The sequence below is a fragment of the Elgaria multicarinata genome, chromosome 2 (assembly GCF_023053635.1).
Source record: "Elgaria multicarinata webbii isolate HBS135686 ecotype San Diego chromosome 2, rElgMul1.1.pri, whole genome shotgun sequence".
Classification (NCBI taxonomy): Eukaryota; Metazoa; Chordata; class Lepidosauria; order Squamata; family Anguidae; genus Elgaria; species Elgaria multicarinata.
Window position 1 is genome coordinate 64,633,285 of NC_086172.1, and position 18,137 is coordinate 64,651,421.

At 42.5% G+C, this 18,137-nt stretch overlaps 1 protein-coding gene across 1 annotated transcript; it reads left to right on the forward strand.

The window, feature by feature from the left end:
* Positions 1-6,542: 6,542 nt before the first annotated feature.
* Positions 6,543-17,854, forward strand: LOC134393287 (5-hydroxytryptamine receptor 5B-like). The gene is made up of 2 exons (XM_063118317.1): positions 6,543-7,673; positions 17,525-17,854. Exons 1-2 carry the CDS (start codon positions 6,543-6,545, stop codon positions 17,852-17,854), a joined length of 1,461 nt encoding a protein of 486 aa, XP_062974387.1.
* The last annotated feature ends 283 nt before the right edge of the window (positions 17,855-18,137 follow it).

Genomic DNA, 18,137 nt, shown 5'->3' on the forward strand with positions numbered 1-18,137 from the left:
TTATTTGGAGGTGGATCTAGAGAGTAGACTCATTGAAACCAATGGGACTTAAGTTAATCATGACTAAGGTTCAATTTGCTTCAATGGGTGACTAAATCTGGATTCAACCCTGTACGTTTGTATTTTATCTTGTCCTGCTGCAGGACATTACTAAAATATCTGAAATAGCTACATTCATCTGTTATTTTTCTTTTTTGGGGGGATAAAAACATTTTACCCATTATTAATGCACAGAATTCACTGCCACTTGTTTAGGTGGCTTTAAGGGATGATTAGAATAAAGATTCCTTGGAGGACGAGTCTGTCAATGGCTATTAGTCTATATGAAACCTCAGTGTTCAGAGGGGATATGCCACTGAACATCAATTCTGTGATGGGGTGGTGGAGCCGTCACAAAGATATTTGCATATTTATCCATGCACAACACATTGCAAGCATCGTAACATGTGCTCAAAGTAATTTCATTTTCCTAAATTGGATGTATCTAGCACTTGTAGATTCTGACATATCTAAGAAAAACCAAAGGCTAGGGTTACAGTTGTGTACATCGCTACAAATCTATGGCAGTTACACTAACTCAACATTGTGCATTGATTAGTATTTTAAAACCAAACAGCAAAGCAGAGAACATGTGAAATGCAATTACCTGAGACTAAGTTCCATTAAAGTTACTGCATGTGAACTATTTAAGCATCTGCCATCACTTTGGTCTTCTGTAGGTTACTGTCCTTTGCTAACCAGAAAATGAACAGGTAACAAGGAGCAAATTCATCTAGTAAAGCTGTGAATCTTCAATAGGTAGCTCTAACTGTGTTATGGGGGTCACAGTACAGAAGACAGGAATTATGAAAACAGGTGAAATGTCAGTGGAAAATACAGGTTTTGAGATATTGATGCTGACATTATATAAGTTTATCACAGTGTAATTTGAACATATATTCCTGAAAGCTTCAGCTTTTATATGGGATTCTGAACTTTTGTACAAAAGAGAAAGTGGTGGATTTGGACCATGACAGTGAGGAAAAAAAGAAAAATAATCACATGTGTTTGCAAATGAGGTAACAATTATTTTTCAACACTAACCACATCTCAGAATCTCAGTAAACTGGGGAAACAGCTCATGGTTTTGGACTCAGCCTTTCCACATGCTTTTCCGATTTCTGTTACCTTCTTTTGCCCTAAGCCTTCTCCTGTATGCACATTTTCAGTGACACACTGACAAGAGTTTTGCAAGGAGATCCCCATTTTTCATTTGCTTTGACGCTATCTCTTCCCACCTTCCCCCTACTTTATCTGGGGAAATATGGGTTCGGTAGAAGGTATGCTCATGCTATTTTGCATTCGCTGATCGCCTTACAACAAAAGAAATGATAAAAGGTAATGAAAAAGTTGATCATATCGGCTGCCAAGGCACCAGTCTTCTTGGAACAGACAGGAAATTGAAGCGAGACCATTCCACAGATTATGACTGCAGTCATCATGGAGAAGAAGTGAATTCAAACAGTAATTCTACAGTGCCGAATAAAAGGAGCATTTTGCATAACAGTAATTGCAGATATGAGAACTGCTGCTCCCCTCCCTTCTTTTACTTAACAATTGCTTTGTGGAAGAAGTAAAGCCCTCCTGATTATTTCCCCTACATTTCCGTTTAGCGGAGCAATTGTTTTCCATTACTTATACTTTATTAAAAAAAAAAAAAAAAAATCTGGAGACTTTCACCTTCATCTAATTCTGTCTTCTTTTTCTCAAAATTACAGCCTTGTCCTTGAGGTGTTGTAATGGGTTACCATAGTAACATGCAACATGATGCTCGGTGACGATAAAGGCAACTTTCTCAAAAACATTAAATTGTTATTGGGAAGAAAATAGTACCAACATTATATAAGGTGAGATGCCTCTCAAAACAGAAAACCAATCGAGGGAGGTCATTCCCCCACAGATACAAATCCTTCGTGCCATTTATGGATAGCCCTTAAATCCAACTCTGCCAACATTCTCCATTTTCCAGTAGTGCCATGTCTTGCCCATTACCAACTTCCCTACTGCTACTTTCTCAAGCCGTACAGCTGCTGCATTCATTTTATAATCCACCCCTTTAAAACTGATTTTATTGTTGTTCTCTCCAATAGCAAACTCAGTTGTTGAGTGCTGGAAGAACTGAAGTCAAAACAGAGTCGCAGAGAAACAATAGAGAGGTACCCAGAACACACTCAAGTAAATCCTGAGATTTGCCAAAGTACAAAACGTGAAAAAAAATGGGGTAGGGGAACCTCCCCAATAGACAGCCCAATAAGGGTGAAAATGCTCGGTGGTCTCCAGGAGCCATGAAATGTTGAGTGTCTGGTGGAAAACAGAAACAAGGGTGAGTAAATTGGCCATCTTAAGCCCCTTACAGCATATACTTTGTATCCCTGAGGAGGGCATGGTTGGCTTTGACAGGAATCTTGAACAGGAACAGAAAATTAAGAGTGTGATGATACTGCAACATTTTGTTGCTGTTTCCAATATTTAAAAAACCCTTAATAAACATTCATCTTCAATGTAAATATATAACTTATGGAAATCTCTAAATGTAAATGTCACCCCTCCCAAATACCAAACAAACCCATTGCCATTCCACCCAAACACTTGACATATTGAGTTTTCCAAGAGATATTTTACTGCTGGGAAATCTTATACGACAGCTTCTCACTTCAGATTCTAATAACAGAATTCTATTCCACTCGTGACTTCTGTTTCACTGGCAGATGGCAAGCACTGGATACAAGCCTGTGTTTGTGGAATCAGGAAGCTGCTGTAGCATCGTGGATTGGATCCAGACCCATTGAAATCAATGAAACATAACTTAGGCACGACTAATTTAAGGCACATTGATTTCAATGGGTCTATTCTAAGGCCTTTTCTACACCTAAGGGCCTTCGGGGAGGCAGGGGCTACGATCCCAGACTTACCTGCTTCTGGGATTGTCCCTGGGCATCTAAATGGAAGCACAATGTCCTGGAAGGGAAGAGGGACATCACACCTGCCATTTTTTTTAAAAAAATTAAATAAACAAGAGCCAGAGCACACTTGTGCTCCAGCAAAAAGTAAAAAGAAAGAAAAGAAGCCTTGATCTCCCCCCCCCCCCACCCCCCTGGACAACCTCCAACCCAGCTCCTTCCCTCTGCTGACCACCGCTAGTTGCAGGGAGGAGAGAAGAAGCCAGGACAGGCACTACCCACAGTCCTCGGGATCATCCCAGGACCATGGGTACAACAGGGATAACCGAGGTCTCGGTTATCCCGGAAAAATGGAGTGTGCCCCGCACACTCAGGACCTGTGGGAAGAAATTACTTCAGTCAGCAAAAACTAGATTAACAACTATTACTCAGACTGGGACCTTCTCTTCTGCCGCTCTGACTGTAGAATGGCCTGCCAGGAGAGATCCACCAACTCAACAGTCTTTCTGAATATAAAAAAGCAATAAACACTGATCTCTTCCGGCAGGCCTACCCAGTCGAATTTTAAGAAGTCTGGCTGTTATTTTAATAATGCATTAGTTTATATGTTTTAATCAGTTTTATGTATTTTATAGTATTTTTTTATTCTATGTTGTTCCCCGCCTCGATCCAGAGGGAGGGGCAGGTAAGAAAATTATTATTATTATTATTATTATTATTATTATTATTATTGTTGTTGTTGTTGTTGTTGTTGTCCCTGCCTGCTCTCGGGATCCCCTGTGCATCATTTGGATGCACAGGGATGATCCAGGGGAAAAGGCAGGTGTATAAAGGGCCCAAGTATGAGTAAATATGCATCCAACACACAGACTAGGGCAGCCTGCCCCTCCTGGTGCCATCCAGGGGGCAACAGCAGCAACTATGTGGGTTACCACCTATTTCACATCCTCCACAATGTCGCATCCCTTGCACCATTCCGGGGCATCGTGGGGGAAGAGAGGGAAGGTGGCCACATATAAAACTAATTGAAGTGCAGGAAGTTGAGTAGGCAGCCAGAGGTGATTGAACAATGAAAGACAGGACAGTCACACACATTCCTCAGCCACCTCATAAGTATGTTAAGCACAAGAACTCCCAAATCCAGCCCATGAGTTTCTCTGAAATTTTCTTCTCTGAATTTCTTTTCGAAAGCAATTTCTTCCTGTCACAGCACTAATAATGATACTTACCTTAATGGGTTATTGTAAGGATTCCTGAGCTAATGTATGCTAAGTGCTTCCATTACACTTAAGTGTAACATACATGCTATGTGTTATTATAATACATTTTTAAGAAATAGCTAGATAAACAGAGAAAGGACCATCTCCCTCTAGATAAAGGACCATCTCTCTCTGAAAGAGCCAGCTTGAAAACTGATAGTTTTGCTATCTGTGTCATCTTCACCAGAAATTCAAATAGCAATAGAACTGTGGAACGGTCTCTCTGCGCTAAAGACATTCCTTGTGTAGCTTAATTAGGTCGCTGACTAGCTAATCAGAAAAGCATTTGTATGTTCAGGAGTCCCCATACTTTTGCATACCAGCAAGAATTGATTAGGTTAGAGAAGTTGGCAAGAACTAATTAGAACTTCTATTTAATACTTCTTCACACGGTGCATAGTTAAATTATGGAACTCACTACCACAAGATATGGTGATGGCCACCAATTTGGATGGCTTTAAAAGGGGGTTGGATAAATTCCTGGAGGAGAAAGCTATCAATCGCTACTAGCCCTGATGGTTATGTGCTACCTCCAGTATCCCAGGCAGTAAGCCTGTGTGAACCAGTTGCTGGGAAACATGGGTGGGAGGGTGCTGTTGCACCATGTCCTGCTTTGTTGGTCCCTGGTTGACAGCTGGTTGGCCACTGTGTGAACAGAGTGCTGGACTAGATGGACCCTCGGTCTGATCCAACATGGCTCTTCTTGTGTTCTTCATCCCGATTGATCCTAAGCCTTTGCTTGTTCAGCATGGAGATTTTAGAGACAAGGGATTGCATCTCCAATCTGCTTTCCATGGATGGAAGGGCTCTGCTCGTGAAAGGCACCTCTGCCTGATTTTGGGGGAACCTTCCCTACCCCTTGCACCACAATTCATTCCATTCAGCAGAGTCCACTCTGGAGGAGAAAGCAGGCCAGGGAAATCTGCTTCCATAATCCCAGTTGGATGTGGCTAAATATAGATCCAACCTACTGTGTGGTAAAGTATACTTTCATATGGTAAAGCTGCATTTTTTGCATTTGGTTTAGAATACTGTTTTCTATGGCTGTGTATATGGTGTTAGGGGTAATGTTGGTCATTTGTAAAATTGTATTTGTCTTGTGATGTAAACTTTGGGCTTCTTGCAAAAGTGGTACATACATATTTAAATAATAAAGAGAAAAACTTTGTGATAACAGAGGGGTTTGATAGTTTGCCTGAATTGTGTGAACTGTGTTACTACAAACCAGTCAAATTTGTGGAAGTGGCTTAATGACTCTGCATGGTGTTTTCACCATAACATCTAAAATTGGTTCCAATGTATTTTCCCATCTGTTCAAAAATTTCTCATCATCCCATAAAGTGTGTGATGCAGGGCACAGATATATATTTTCTTGTATGCTGCTCTTGATACAATTGTAGAAGAGAAGATATAAGCAAACAAACAAACAACAATAATAATCCATAAATTACTGAAGGAAGAACGACGGATGGTTATTTTGAAATCCAATGAACTGGCAATATGAGCAGTTAGGATGTGAGTGAATTTAGACCAGAGAAGGGATTTTAAATTTTCAGGTTTGGTATTATCTAATGAGGTAATTATGGCCCAGTCTACGACGATGAAGGATATGGTGGATACAGAAAGTGGGTATCGTTGAAGATGAAATGTTAAAGTATATTGATAGTCACAGGCGTGTGATAAAATCTGTTCTGGGCTAATGATGAAAACTAGAACCAGGATCCCAGTTTGCGAAGTGTAACTATCACATGGGGGAAGCTCATTTGGGAGGACAGAGAATCCCTGTCCCCATCACAGACTCAGCATCGTCTTTCCATTTGTTGGCACACAGCCCTCTAAAAAACCCCACACATGATTACTTCAGTCATACTCGTTTCAACCTGCAGATGTTCATGTCTCAGGAACGACTGAAAAGATAGTCCAGATCTGGGACGCAGTGTTCCCACTTGTGCAAGAGGTAGAAGGCATTGCTTTGAGAGGATGTGCAAGATGTTGCCATTGTGCAAATAGAACTGGGTGCACTTGGGGAAGAATTCATTCAGTGGAAACCAGAAAAGTTGAAGGACGCTTGATGTTTATAGGCAGCGGTTGAGGATTCCTTGTTTGTTTGGGGCACAAAACGTCCCCGATCCAATTCCCTGGCCACATCTCCAAACAGGGCTGAGGAAATGGACGTCGTCGGGAAGCCAAGGGTAGACAATACTGAACTCGTTGCATAGGTGGACAGGGTGGGGGAGAGAGGAGGTTTCTCTCCCCCCACCCCGCCCTCCTTCCAGCTAGCCAAGCACGCCTTTGGCCCTGACCCACTCCTAGTCCTACTGGCAGTCAAAGCAGAGCGCGCCCAATGCCGACCGGCGAGCAGGGGCGGCACGTGGCAATGGCGGGAGCGGCTCTTCCGAGGGGGAGGAGCAAGCCGGCCGCCGCTGGCGCTGTGCTTTGCCGCGCGAGGCTCTCTGCAAGCATCTCGCAGGCTGGCTGGACTTTCAAAAGCAGTTTCCCCAAGAGGCAGGCGGGCGGCGGCGGCGGCAGGTGGCTTGTTTCGAGGCGCGCGGCGGAACGGAGCTGGAGGGTGGGCATTGCTGTGCACCCCGCCACTCGCGCTCGCCTCTCCCGCCGCAAGTCCTCGGCTGCGCTTAAACCCGGCGCGCCTCAGAGCTTCATGCGCGCAGCGGTGTGGGAGAGCGCGTCTTCCCGCCCGCCGGCCATGACGCTGAACGGCTCCACAGCCGCGGCGGCGACAGCGGGGGGCAACCGCTCCTTGGCGTCCTCAGGGCCGGGGAGTGGTGCCGGAGGGGCTGGCGGCGGCGGCGGCGGCAGCAACAGCGGCGAGCCCTTCACCCTCTTCAGCCTGCTGGTGCTGAGCCTCCTGGCGCTGCTGACCGTGGCCACGTTCGTGTGGAACCTGCTGGTGCTGCTGACCATCCTGCGCGTGAAGACGTTCCACCGGGTGCCCCACAACCTGGTGGCCTCCACGGCCGTGGCCGACGTGCTGGTGGCTGCGCTGGTGATGCCGCTCAGCCTGGTGAAGGAGCTGTCAGCCGGGCGGCGCTGGCGGCTGGGCCGCGAGCTGTGCCACGTGTGGGTCTCCTGCGATGTGCTCTGCTGCACGGCCAGCATCTGGAGCGTCACCGCCATCGCCCTGGACCGCTACTGGTCCATCACGCGGCACCTGGAGTACACGCTGCGCACCCGCCGCCGCGCCTCCAACGTCATGATCGGCCTGGCCTGGGCGCTGTCGGCGCTCATCGCGCTCGCGCCGCTCGTGGGCTGGGGCGGGAGCGCGTACAGCGCCGAGCAGCAGCGCTGCCAGGTCAGCCAGGAGCCCTCCTACACCGTCTTCTCCACCTGCGGCGCCTTCTACCTGCCGCTTTGCGTAGTGCTCTTCGTCTACTGGAAGATCTACAAGGCGGCCAAGTTTCGCATCGGGGGGCGTGGCAGGAGGAACGCCGTCATGCCCCTCCCAGAAACTGGCCAGGTAAACGGACAGGGGGGTGTGTGGGTGGGGTGGGGTGGAACAAGGGTTCATTGGCATCGGAGCTCTCATTAGCCCCCAATGCTGGAATCAAGCACGTGACAAAGCGGTGTGCAGAGTTTGTGCAGAAGGCACCAGAGCACAGCTTCTTAGTATACACAGGAGCAAGCCAAGTATCCAGTTGGAGAAGTTTAGCAAACCTTAGCATTATTTGGAGTAGATTCACTGAAAAGAATGGGACTTAAGTTAGACCAACATTGCATACAACCCTTCATTTTAGTCAGTACTTAACCCCAAAAGAAGGCTCACTCACCAGAGATGTGGGTTAGCATCTTTCCAATGGCACTAGCTGAACGCTTTTTATCTAGGGCTTAATTTGAACCAGGGCAGACATCAAACTTGTTTTCAGTGTCAGGCCATAGCCCCAGAACTTAAGACTGTATCAAAACAACAGAGCGTATGGAGAAACCAGGTAACTGCAAACCCCCCCACCCGCCCACAAATCTTAGGGTGGGGATGGGGTGATGGGGTTCAAGAAGCAGAGCCAGGAGTGCACATGGAAGTTTGAAGGAAGGAATGTTTCCTGTTTGGGGGGCAGGGAATGACACCCTGCCATTTGCAAATGGGAAGTTGCAAAACAGCTGCAATTAAAGAGGGAGGCACGGGAAGGTGCTTTAATTAACCACTGCTTAATTTATCAAGCTTGCTTGGAAGTTGCACTTTCTGCCTTTGGACTCCTTTTTATCCCAGATGTGTGGGGGCTGGGTGAGGTTATTCAGTGATGTACTATGATGTTCCAGGACTAATTCTTAACCTTAAGAGTTCTAACTCTGCAGAAGGACAGAAAGGTTTGGACTTACATAGCTGGGATCTGTGAGTTGGTGGATCGTTGAATAATTACAGTGGGATAGCAAGGGCCAGACTTGCACACCTGGGAGGGAAGACAGGCAAGTCAGACATTAGGCGACTGGTGTGATTTGGCAGAAATATGTACAGCTGAACTGGATATGATCTATGTCTTTTATGTTTAGGTGCATGTGCATACATTGCCTTTTTTCTGTGGTTTATCATCAAAGGCCACTTTAACTGACATTTGTTATATAAAGAAAGAAACTCATAAATAGGAAGGATTTTTTTTGCTTACATAAGTTTTAAGATGAAGCCAAAAAATAAATTTTGGAATTTTTTTGGTCCTGTTCCACAACCAAATTTTTTAAAAGAGTGAATGTTTATTTTATTTTATACACATACAGTGTATAAAACTTCCTATGCATGTTTACTCAATGCAGTGTACCTCCTATGCATGTTTACTCAGAAGTAAGCCCCACCATGTTCAGTTGGACGTACCGCCAAATAAGTGTACATTAAATTGCTAAACTCGTATACATATCTACTCAGAAATAAGCCCCACTGACTTCAGTAAATGGGAAAATGGCTTCAAGACAATTTCCAAGCCCATATCAAAGTGTTGGTGTTGACTTTAAAGACCTAAACGGCTTGGGACCAGAGTATCTAAAGGAATGTCTCCTCTCACATGTACCTGCTCAGACCCTTAGGTCATTTTTAGAGAGCCTGTTCCTGGTGCCTCCTTGTAGATAGACTGTAGGCTACAAGAGAGGGCTTTTTCAGTGGTGACTTCCCAATTATGGAACAAACTTCCAAAGAGGTTTGCTTGGTGCCTATGTTGTTATCGTTTTGGTGCTATGCAAAGACCACTTTTTTTTCTCCCAGGCATTTTAGAGTTCTAGATGTGTTTAATCAATTCCTGTGCTGTTTGTTGTTTGTCTCCTGCTCAGTTTTTGTGGCATATTTTGTAGGTTGAATGATTCTGTCATATTGCATTCATTTGTGTGTATTTGGAAACCATAACCCCTTGCTTCAGAGCAAGAAAGACCTTCTCTCGGATTCAACAACTGTTTACTCATCTATGCTTCATCATCTTCATAACTGGAGCTGGTATAATGGGGAAAAAGAATGAACTCTGCATGTTACATACAGGAGAGGCAGGCTCCTAATGGAGATAAAAAGAGCCCTGTTGGATCAGACTGAGGGTGGCATTTAGCCCAGCCTTCCTGAGTCTGTTGCCCTCCAGCTGTGTTGGACTACAACTCCCAACATGTCCCAGCCAATCCAACATATCTAGAGGGCACCAGTTAGAAGAAGGCTAATTTAGGGTGCACGGCCGGCTGGGGAATGCTGGGAGTTGTAGGACATTTTTCAGTCTGCATAAGCATTGCAGTGCGCCTTTAATGACAAAATTTTAGTCCAGCATCCCCTTTCCAACCATTGCTACCCGGATGCTTTTGGACAGAGTATGAAGGGCAGCAGCCCTCTATTGCTGCATCTCCCAGCATCTGGCATTCAAAGGCATACTGGCCCTCAGTATGAAAGTCCTATTTAATATATCTGTCCTCCATTAATTTGTGCCAAGCCTTTCTCATACCGGACACAAAGCCAATGCTACTGAAATCAGCGATGAGCTTCTCCGTGACTTGAATTGACCTGCATTGCTTGCTACATGATCTCAATTGCTTTCAGTGCAGCTTCTTTGGATTAGCTTGCTATTAGTGACTGTGTTGAATTTCAGTTTGAAATTATTCACACTGTGTTTGTGTCTCTTTTCCCTTGTGTCTCAGATCCGTTTGTTACACATCAACACACAGCCTCCTCTGTTTCCTGCGTGTGGGCTTAAATTCTCCAGAATTTATTTCTCAAGTGTCCTCCTACCACTTAATTTTTTAGGCTGTTATGGTATATCAAAGCTCAAGCTTCCTGTATTACACAGAGAAGAATATGTACTCCCTGCTTTGCTGGATAACTGATCTGTGCAAGCAACATTGCTTCATGCTGGGGTCATGGGAAGCCTCTAGTCTATTGCCACTGGTGGAACTAAGCACTTACACAGATAGTTTGAAGGAAGTGCTTTCCATTTTTTCCCCAGAATGCGTCATTTATGTTTAGGAATAACAGACATTTATGACCAAAACTGTTTTGCAGTGGTGGAGTATGCTGTTTCATCTTTGGCACGTAAATATAACAATAATCCTCAAAGAGATTACACTTTAAAGCCTTTAGGAGTGTGTATTATCTCTGTTGTGGTTCAGTGCCTAACAGTTTGCTGAAAGTTACTTTCCTAGTCATAAATATATAACAAATGCCTTGCTGAGGTTTTATCTAAGACAGATACTAAGGCTGCCATCCTATCCCCATTTCCCTTGCAGTAAGCTCCATTGAACACAGTGGGTCTTACTTCTGAGTAATCATGTATAGGATCACACTGTCACTAGCTATTCATATTCAGCCTTTTTAGAACTGTGAAAATGGAAGTTCCATAACAATGCATCCAGAAATGAGATACAGACACGCTCACAAACACATAGAAGGTAAAGGTCTGAGTTACTGATGTCTTACTTATAGGCAACAGTTTACGCTGCAGGAGGAAAATTCCCATATTTCTTACAGCAAATTTCCTTGTGATTTCAGAGGTTGTAATAATAAGTTTTCAAAATCCCGTAATTGGTATCACATTAAGTTTATAGGAGTTTGCTGATGGTTGCCAGTGGAAACAAGATCAAGCCTGTGAAAATCTGAAAATGTAGCAGGTGTTTTAAACAGCTGATAGTGGGGAAAACATACTTTGCATGAGAACTCTTCACAAAACATAACTACTATGCAAAGAGTAAAGCAAAGAAAATAAATAAATCGCAAAGAATATCCTGATACATCTTTTACTAAGAGGAATACACACTTTAGTAAGGATGGGAAAATCCCAGGCGCTCTGTTGCCCAGCAAATTTATATTAGCCTGGCAGTTTGAAATGTTGATTCAGCTCTGTGCAAGCTGAATATGCTGTGCAGTCTGTGTAGTAGTAGTAATGATTTTTAAATATTATTTGCATTCAGAAATAAAGATTAGTATTAAAATTCTTATGTAGAGAACATTGATGTAATGTGTTTATGTTGATCTTAATCTGTCATTTTCAGATGCTCTGGTTATGATGACTTTGCTAGCTTCTCTCTATCCTTTAAGCTGCTCCATGTCTCATGTTCCATTTCCCCAGTTCTGCTAGTTTCAAAATTCATTTGGTTTTGACTTTTAACAGATAATTCCCCAAACAGGGCCAGATTAAAGAATTTGTAGGCTCTGGGCACTCTCATAATGAGCTGTATGAGGGTCAATACACTGAAAGTGAATCCTGGCAAGATGGAACCCCTGTGAGTGAGTGGCTTCTGAGTCCAGGAGATAGGCTCATTGCATGTTCTGGACATGGTTGGACTCCCTCTGAAAGACCAGCTCTATGGTTTATGGTTATTCCTAAATCCATCATTGTTGCTAGAGGCCCAAGTTGTCATGGAGGCTCAAAGTGCCTTTTAGCAGCTTCGGCTGATTCACCATTTATGGCCTCTCCTGGACAAGGATAGCTTGGCCACAGTGGTAACCTCAAGCCTGGATTACTGCAATGCGCTCTAGAGGGGCTGCCTTTAAGGCTGCTCTGGCAGCTGGAGCTAGTGTAGAACGCAGTAGCTTGGCTGTTATCGAGAGCTGCCCCTTTTCCGCATGCAACTCCTTTGCTGAGCAAACTGCACTGGCTGCCTATTTGCTACCGGACCAGGTTTAAGATTTCAGTCCTAGTGTACAATGACCTAAACAACTTGGGACCAGGATACTCCCTTTCAAACCTGCTTAGCCACTGAAGTCATCAGAGGGCATGCTCTTGGTGGTTCCACATGGGCCTATGGCCCGATTGGAGACCACTCGGAGAAGTGCCAACGGTGTGGTGCCCCCCTTTCTTTGGAACTTACTGCCCCTGAAGGTCAGGCAATTGCCTACACTATGTTGTTTCTGGTGCCTCCTGAAAACAGTTGTGTTTCAGGAAGCATTCTTTAAATGCCAACCATGGTTTTTATTGGTATTATTTTTTCAAGTGTTTTAATATGGTGGTGGGTTTTTTGTTTTGTTTTTGTCTTTGTATTGTACTTCTTATGTTCACCATTCTGGAACCTGTTAGCTATGGAGCAGTATACATAAATAAACCTCATTTAGATTTATTTTTTTAGTTTCTAAGGCTATAGTATGCACACTTTGCATGAAAATAATACCCATTGAACTCATTTGGTTTTACTTATGAGTAGACATGCAAAGAAGTGCGCTGCAAGTCATTTTATTCTTTTTAGAAAATGAGTTCTGATATTTCTGAGATTTTGAAATCTCTGATTATATATGTCAGAAAATAAGATTCTATTACTTGTATCTCAGCCATGAAGTTAACATGATCGTACAATTGTAATTCTTAAAATATCTAGTGGTGCAAGTAACATATGTTACAGAGTATGGCTTGTCTGGTGATTAACTGTCAATCTGTTGTTTTGAGGATTACTCACATTCGTGTGAAGTGTTAATGTGTTAAAACAATTGCTAGTATGAATAAGATTTGCACTGTTTGTTTGTACCCCACTAGTTGAAATGATAGAAATAGCTAGAGCGTCTTGTTTATTTTTTCCCAATAACTTTTGCATAGCAAATATTGCACAACATTGAAAAACTCATTACTTCAGTAGAGAAATAATTTTATTAAGCATAATGACGTTCTTGACTAGGTGATATTTTTATAGCTACATGTGTATTCAGTGAAACAGTCTCATTTGTGGCCAGAAGAGTTGTATTATTTACTACTTCAGCCATATTCGTTACTGGAGAGAATGGAAGAAAACTGATCTGAGATCTTTAGTCAGCTGAACATGTATTTGTGCATTCTCACCTTTAAGATATAGTTGTCTGCTTTCAGATGCAGTGGGGAATTAAAAATGAGCTGATAAGAAGAAATATTGTATTGTTGGTGCAAAGTGATGGGAAGACTAATATAAAATTAGCCCTTCTTTCAGTCCCACCATCTTCACAGGCGCACTTGGTGGGAACATGGGAGAGGGCCTTCTCAGTGACTGCTCCAGTGCTTTGGAACTCTCTTCCCAGGGAAGCTAGGCTGGCTCCCTCCTTGATGTGCTTTCGGAAGTAGGCAAAAACTTGTTTGTTCCGGCAGGCCTTTGGAGAATAATCTCCATCTGTGTTAAGGACTTCTAAAATTGTCATGTATTTTAAACGTTTATTGTATTTTTTAATTTTTTTGTACATTTCTTTTCCTAGGTTTAAAATGAATATGTTTTAAATTTTGTAATGCTGCTTTGAGGCCCAGTATTGGGCAAAAGGCGGGATACAATAATAATAATAATAATAATAATAATAATAATAATAATAATAATAAAAAATATGTCTGGGTTTTTTAATATTTCAAAAAGCAATTGTTTGCAATTTTGGTTTGATACAAAGCTAACCCCGAGATCTTCTGTAATTTGCCACCAATTTCAGTGCTTCATGATTTGTTTTGAAAAGTTTGAAGCAGGATTGATATCTCACTTTGAGCCTTTGACACAGGTTATCTCATCTTCATTCAGATTCATTTTGGAACTAAAGAAATCTATATGCTTTTGATAGGTTGGCAGAGATGAACAATAGCTGTGGACTCTGCCAATGTGAAACATGACTACTGAAACAATTCCTAGAGGCCACTGTCAAGGCGAGAGTCAGATTAAACCAAACACTCAAGATAACTCCTGTGCTGTGGTGAATATAAATATTCAGGACGTTAGAGATTTATTTATTTATATTGTTATTCATTTGAAGTATTTTTATGTCACTCCTCAGCCAAAAAAGGCTCCCAGAGCAGCTTACATATAATCAATTAAACAAGACAGGTCCTGCCCATAGGCTTGCAATTTAAAAAGTCATGGCACACAAAGAAAAAGTAATGGGGAGCGATTGGGTGGTTGGGAATAATTCTTTCAGCAGGGCTAGTGGAAGGTTCCTGCTTCCTCCTCTCATTTCCCACAGTGCCCCCTGCTGGAAGGGCTGCTCGTGGTGACAGTTGAGGGTAGAGGAGCCTTCATGAGGGAGGACTTTAGCAGGCCCTGTTCTCCCTCTCATCTCCCTCAGTACAGACTGCTGGAATGGCTTTCCGATGTGGGTCTCTACATACACAAGTGAAAACAGGCAGATGCAGTGGGGGAAGGGTAGAAAAAGAAAGACAACCTGAGTGGCAGGAGATGCTGCAATAGGAGGAAGCAGGAGAACAATAGATGGATCAGACTGTTAGTGAATTCCATGGCTGTGGATTCCTCTTTACAAGTTGGCATTCACTCAATCTAATACAATTAGGGGGGACGGTCTGCAGTCACTGATTGGAAGCACACAACACCAGTGGCCATTATGTATCCTTAGTTAAACACTTATTTGAGAATTGTGAAGCATCTTCAAGGGTATCCATGCAGAGGAGGGGGAGCAGGGTGTGTGCAATGCCCTCTGATTTCTTAACCTAGGAGCTAGGCTTGCAGTTTTAAGAGATGCCTCTGTATATTCGCTCCTTCATTCTTACATTCCTTCTGTAGGAATAGACAGTGTTATCCATCCTGATGACTGATAGTTGTCGTTTGCTAAACCTAGCCTCTCTGGGGCTGCTACTCTCTTGTCATACTAAAGAGGTTCATTAGCCATTATGAAGCTTGCACAAAGGTTGCATACAAATGGAGAAAAGACAGCACCCTTGAGATAGGCAAAGCAACATTAAATGCCTATTAAATTCTCACTTCAGTGGAAGTGTGAACAGTTCTGTTTGTTTTGTTCCTTCACTGTCTAGTCCAGTAACGTAGCAAATTTGAGGATGGACAGCAGATTTTATTCAGGCCAGAACAATCTTATATAAGGGTACTTTATGCAGGAGTACTGTAGGGTCTCTACTGTTTATTTCTTTGATTTGTATCCCACCTTTCTACCAGGAAAAACAGCACTTAAGGTGGCTTTAAATCACCAATAAAATTTGATTAAAACAATAAAAACAAATGCTTTAACACACAATTAAAAACACAACAGCAGAATAAAAGCTGCATCCATTCTATGAAACCCCTTTACATGCCAAAGGCCTGCTTGATTAAAATATCTATGAATCCGACCTGTGGATTCTGCATGTTACTAACTTTTTCTGAGCCACATATACTCTGCGGAGTTTCAGACTGGTTTTTCACTTTGGGAGAGGATTTGTGGTAATGGGCACTTGTGTAAATATGTTAATCTGCATTAGTTATTGGACATTTGAGTAAACCACATTAACATTTTTGTAAACCGCCCAGAGAGCTTTGGCTATGGGGCAGTATATAAATTTAATACATAAACTAATCCGGATTAGCACATTTGCACAAATGTGCACTAGCGCTAATGTGAATAAACATAAGTAGAATGTAATTGTGGTAAATAAAAATCTGATTCCCTCAATGAACGAATGAGGAATTAAAAGACACCCGAGAATCTGTGAAACAGATGGAATGGATTTAACAAAATCTGTACATCTGTATTTGCTAGTAATCACCAGACTTTATTGGGGAAGTCCTGTAACACCATTTCTTTTTTCACACACCAAGGATACTAAATTGAGTATGTACTTAATTTTTACTTTCATCAGAGTTGGTACCACATAGGCATACAAGATTCAGAGAGAGAGAGAGAGAGAGAGAGATTATCTCACAGATTATTATTATTACTGAAGAACTTTGCAAACAGCTGCCCTGGAACTAAAAAAATTAAAGGGGGATAGGTGAGTGGGTAAGTAGATATGTTGAAATTTATGGTACAGTTGCAACTAGACCATACTGAGCCAAACACCTTGGTGGGGGACAAGGAAATGCATAACTTCTTAACTGTAGAATAGGAGGGTAGACTAAGGTAGGGTATAATTAATTTAGCATTCCCAGCTTCTTTCTATACCAGCTTTGAAATCCAGAATACTACTTTAGTCATTTAGAGTGTGTGATAAATATTGCCACTCCATTAAGAGATATTTTGTACAAGATTTTTTAATCATAAACATTTACAGCACACACCACATTGCTCATTGTAATATTAACGTTCAGTAGTTATGGGTGCTGCTGTGTGTGGCGTATCCGGTTTGTGGGATATAGTTTTGGCCAGGTGATGAGCTTCCCTGGATTAAGAGAAAGGGCCAGCTTTCCATCTCACCAGGGCTTAGCTAGGATGACCATACAAAAAGGACAGGGCTCCTGTATTGTATTGTTGTATTGAAAATGAAATTTCAGCAGGTGTCTTTTGTATATATGGGGAACCTGGTGAAATTTCCTCTTCATCACAACAGTTAAAGCTGCAGGTGCCCTGCACTCTTTTAAATCTGGTCACTCTAGTATAGCCCCTGCAGCTTTAACTGTTGTGATGAAGAGGAAATTTCACCAGGCTCTCCAAAGACACCTGCTGAAATTCCCTTTTCTATGCAACTGTTAAAGATACAGGAGCCCTGTCCTCCTTTTCATATGGTCACCTTAGCTTAGCCAAATGTTGGATCACTATCTTAATAAAGCCAAAACAATATGGTTGGGATCTTAAGAGTCCTGGGCTTACAGATGGATGTACTCATGGGGGCATTGCCAGTTTTGTTTTCTGGTATTGGCCCCTGATACTGCTCCAGATAGTTCCCAATGGTCAGGAGCAGAGGAACCTACGGCTTGAAAAGCTGCAGTGCCTACTCAAGAGGGGTTTGGCTCTTTGGCTTCCAGCCTACATGAAATGGTAGCACATGAGTAATATAGGACAACCTGAATGCTTCAGGCTTGCAAAATTCAGCATAGAAATTCACCTATTCCTTATTTATTTTTCTTCCCCACGTCTAATGCATTTATAGTGTTCAAGGACTAGAGTTTGGGTTCATGCACACATGTTCTGTTGCCATTTTAAACCATCATTTTTATTTTCATTCAAAACAAAACTCTTCATAAGAATTCCTGTTTGTCTTTTATGTCAAGGTGAAAGAATCTTCTCAGCCACAGATGGTGTTTACAGCTCGTCATGCGACTGTCACTTTTCAGACAGATGGAGAAACATGGAGGGAGCAGAAAGAAAAGAAAGCAGCTATGATGGTTGGCATTTTAATTGGTGTGTTTGTACTTTGTTGGATTCCCTTCTTTGTCACAGAACTAATAAGCCCTCTCTGTTCCTGTACCATTGCACCTATCTGGAAAAGCATCTTTCTCTGGCTTGGCTACTCCAATTCTTTCTTCAATCCTCTTATTTATACAGCATTTAACAAAAATTACAACAATGCATTCAAGAACCTTTTTGTGAAACAGAGATAAAAGGCTGCCAGAAAAGACAACAGCTATGTTTATTTTGCCGTATTAACTTAACGTATGCAAAGTTTCTTTGCTATGTGAAATGTACAACAGCATTACATATCCATGGGAATTAAGCAATAATGAAGAAGTGCTAAGGAAACGAAAGCTGAAAAGTGACTTAGCTCGCTACGATCTTGCATTGCCATGCAGAAACACAAGTCTAGAATGTTGTAGGGGGTGGGAGAATTTAATAATTGTAAAGGTCCTCCCACTCCATTAGATGCAATTCTGTTATGTAAAGTTT

What these genes read in the sequence shown, in the direction of transcription:
- LOC134393287 (XM_063118317.1), top strand. Translation starts at nt 6,543, where the DNA reads ATGCCGACCGGCGAGCAGGGGCGGCACGTGGCAATGGCGGGAGCGGCT. An exon ending in CCCTCCCAGAAACTGGCCAG is followed by an intron (nt 7,674 to 17,524) that starts GTAAACGGACAG and finishes TTTTATGTCAAG; the next exon opens with GTGAAAGAATCTTCTCAGCC.